Source organism: Nicotiana tomentosiformis, chromosome 12, assembly GCF_000390325.3.
Source record: "Nicotiana tomentosiformis chromosome 12, ASM39032v3, whole genome shotgun sequence".
NCBI classification, from domain to species: Eukaryota; Viridiplantae; Streptophyta; class Magnoliopsida; order Solanales; family Solanaceae; genus Nicotiana; species Nicotiana tomentosiformis.
In genome coordinates this window covers 122198593-122202495 of record NC_090823.1, presented here as the reverse complement: position 1 = coordinate 122202495, position 3903 = coordinate 122198593, and the positions used below count along the sequence as shown (strand labels likewise).

General features: G+C 32.1%; 1 protein-coding gene across 1 annotated transcript; it reads left to right on the top strand.

Annotated features, from left to right (window-relative positions):
- Positions 1–298: 298 nt before the first annotated feature.
- On the top strand, positions 299–2489 carry LOC104084607 (ethylene-responsive transcription factor ERF113-like). Its single transcript, XM_009588509.4, has 2 exons — positions 299–810; positions 1492–2489. The coding sequence occupies exons 1-2, from the start codon at positions 639–641 to the stop codon at positions 2142–2144; spliced, it is 825 nt and encodes a 274-aa protein (XP_009586804.2). The 5' UTR covers positions 299–638; the 3' UTR covers positions 2145–2489.
- Positions 2490–3903: the final 1414 nt, after the last annotated feature.

Here is a 3903-nt window from a genome sequence, read left to right as displayed (position 1 = left end):
AGTAAAAAGCTAAGATAAAAATACTAGAAGAAAAAAAGTATTAATATAAAATATAGTAAACATAACCAAAGTAGAGGTAATAGAATTAAAAAAAAATGAAAATAATAATAATAATAATAATAATAATAATAATAATAATAGATAAGGACAAGAGATTAAAGTAGCAGAAAAATGTACCATCCAAAATTAGTAAAAAAGCCAGCCGTAACCAAAAAGTATGAGCCACATATATTCTTTCCACGCTTAGCAAATAAGAGTTCCCATTAGTATAAATAGTTCGAGTAGTAAACCCTAGCATTTCCTTCCTCTTTATTCTCTTCTTCATATCCATATATACTTCTTCTTGCACCTTGGTCTTACATTTACTCCATGTCCTTTCTCTTCATAGCAACTACAAACTCGTAGTTTTCTTTCGATCTAACGATTCAGTATCTGAAACCCACTGATTCGTCTGCTGCTTTAAATTAACAATATCTAAAGATATTACAAAGGTAGCAATCGTGGATCGAAGGTATGGGAAGAGGCCCTTTTCAGCCAATGAATCGGAGGAGAAAGTGGATAACACGAATACTACAACTACTAATACAAATGAAGAAGAACCTATTTTCCCTTTCTACTCAGCTCGATCTCAACATGACATGTCTGCTATGGTTTCTGTTCTTTCTCAAGTTATTGGCAACACTAATAATAATAATAATACTACCAATATTTCTTCGGTTAATTCGTCCGTGCATGGAATTAATCCATTAACCCTAACTCAATCAACTGGTGCGAATCTGCAAAACCAATCTCAGTCCATCCAAGAACAAGGTATTACATCATATTATTATATATATTTGAGCCCCCTTTTTTCTTTAATTAATTAAAGAACATATTTTTCCATCCTTGTTATGATCGATCTTCACTAACAAAATAAAATAAAGGGATTATCGTATGGCTTATTATGTGATATATTTTGTACTTGCATTTTTTTTCCTTAAGCGTTGTAGATGGTCTGTGTGACAATAATTAATCTAAGTAATCTTAATTTTATTCTTATCTAAGTTGTTAAACTTGTTTTTCATTGCTTATTTATATATTAGAACAAAAATATTCTTCACACATAGGTATCTACCTTCTCAGCTAAAACAACCTTAGTTGATCTCCTAGTTTCCTTAAGTACTCCTAGTTCAATGAAAGAAATATAAAAAAAAAAATGAAAAAGAGAGGAAAAACTCGTTTATAGTCACTTGATTTTTCTATAGAATACAAAAGTCAACAAATATTATCAGGATTCTATTTTTAACAACTCCATGGTTTCTTTTTCTTTTTTATTAAATTATGTGATCAACATTCTTGTTATATATGGATTTATCTTATATCCAACGGTCAATGCGTAAATAAACTTTTATACCATCAATACAATTTAACGTGTTTTTGGTAGTTGCTTAATTACCTTATATTTCATGTTACTAGTTGATTATGAATAATTAGTTATATGTGTATGAAAAGGAAATCAGCAGAGAAAACGGCATTATAGAGGAGTAAGACAAAGACCATGGGGAAAATGGGCAGCCGAAATACGTGACCCAAAAAAAGCTGCTAGAGTTTGGCTTGGAACTTTTGACACTGCTGAAGCTGCAGCACTTGCTTATGATGAAGCTGCACTTAAATTCAAAGGCAATAAAGCTAAACTCAATTTCCCTGAAAGAGTTCAAGGCAAAACTGAATTTAGTTTTCTCACCAATACTACACAAGAGTTTGGCATAGTTGGTCAGCAATTTTCAGCTACTAGCTCCAATAATAATAATAATAATCACAATATTAATCTCCCTTATTTTCAGCCTAATTATTTGTCTCAAGAACATTTTCCTAATGTGCATCACTACGCACAGTTGCTTCGTGATGGAAATAATTTTGAGATGAATTTTGGGGTTTCGCCAAATTTTTATCAACCAATATCAGAAGGTTTTGTTTCGGAATCGTTACCGAATACATCATTGGCATTACAACAAGGAACATCTCATGAGCAGGAACAAGAAGTTGGTTATAATCAGAAAGAAGAAGATTTTCTGAGATTTCCATTTCATTTTGGGAATTCTAATTCAAGTGCTGGACCTAATACTGGTGAAAGTAATTGGGAGGATTTTGAACGTAGAAAGTAATTTCTTGCTATGTACTTAAGGTGCAACGACTTTCGTGCAGCTGCTACACTCTTCATTAAGAGGATGTTCGTTATAATTAAGTTTGTAATGAGTAATCAAGGTTCTTTGGTTTGTCAGAAATAACCTCTGTATCTCTGACAAGATAAGGCCGTAAGGGTAAGGTCTACGTACACGCACCTTCACAAACTCCAATTATGGATTTTTCACCGGGTATGTTGTTGTTGTTTATTGTGTTTGTGTAAAATGCGATTTTTTCCCTCGCTTTTCTTTCACTGAATTGTAACTTTTGGAAGGTTTGTTTACTCTTATGAACCTAGCTATGAAAAATTGTCGTGTGATTTTCTACGTTTAAAGTTTCCATTTGTTTCACTTCATATTTCTCCCAAACTTCAATCAGGTATTTTATTGAGGGTTGAAGTTTCAAGACAATATAAAGATTTTTTCACCATCAGGTAAAATTGATCGATAACAATAAGCAATCCTTTCTATACGATACAATAACCTGATAAAATTTTTACACTTTCAATATATATATATATATAACTTGAATCTTATTTAGTTATGTCTCAATTTCAGATTAACTGCTCAAGGTTACATTAATTTTTCTGCATCTCTTAGTTATATATGTTGATATTCCTTAAATGATGCAATTGGTATGGTAATTGCGTAGCTGAAGTTAGTAGGCAGTTTCGTTAGCCTCTTTTGCATGGCAACGTAAGAGGTAACCGCAAGATTTATAGGTAGGGACTAAGCTATCGCTTCCATTCACTTGAAACACGTGTGTAATATTTAAGTTCATGGACCCCTATTTATTCTTTTCTTGTAAGTTAATGGCGTTATATTTTTATTTAATCTCAAATAAAAGGTCTATAAAAGAATTTAATCTATTCAGTGAAACTCTATATCCTCTAGGAATATCATTCTGAAGAAATAATATATTATGACTCTTAATTTGCTAAGTGTTTCATTGAAGACTTGAAAAAGTCTCTTTATTAATAAGGTCACAAGCAGGCTAGTTTCGGCTATATTACAAGATTTTTATATACCAAAAAATAGAGCCTATATCCACTTTGGTAATTATATTATTTCAAAAAGGATTTGAGGTATATACACTGATAGGATAATATACTTCTGACATTATCAATGTATTTTAATCTACTATAGCAGGTTATTACTTATCATTATTCTAGATTATCAATTAATAGTAGCTAGTAATAAGTTAGTATATGGTATTACCTTTTAAATTGCATGATATACAAATATTTATTACAGTGTCAGAATATACATAACTTAAAGCTCTTCCAAATATTTTCATTAACTAGGATAGTATGCAGGGGCGGATCTATGTAGTGGAGAGGGGGTGCCACGCCACCCGGACGCTTGAGTAAAATTTAATGTATATAGTGTTATTTCACATAATAAAATGGATATAAGTAAAGGGTGCAACAATAGTAACAATGTGACGGTAGTTGCCAGTGGTCAAAGCTCCAGTTTTCTGGACTTTCGCCCGGGATCGAAATTCATTTTGTACTTGGTTCCATTTTCATTTTCTAGATCTCCAAAGTTTTGTTTGAATATACAACAACAACCCAGTATAACACCCTCGGCTTCCTCTCTCCAAGAACTCCCCACCTTACTCTTGGAGTGACTCGAACTCACAACCTCTTCGTTTGAAGGGGAGGGTGCTCACCACTAGAGCAACCCACTTTTATTTGAATATAATTTTAATTATTTTCCTTTGTTATTCATCTAGTATTAT

What these genes read in the sequence shown, in the direction of transcription:
- LOC104084607 (XM_009588509.4), top strand. Translation starts at nt 639, where the DNA reads ATGTCTGCTATGGTTTCTGTTCTTTCTCAAGTTATTGGCAACACTAAT. An exon ending in TCAGTCCATCCAAGAACAAG is followed by an intron (nt 811 to 1,491) that starts GTATTACATCAT and finishes GTGTATGAAAAG; the next exon opens with GAAATCAGCAGAGAAAACGG.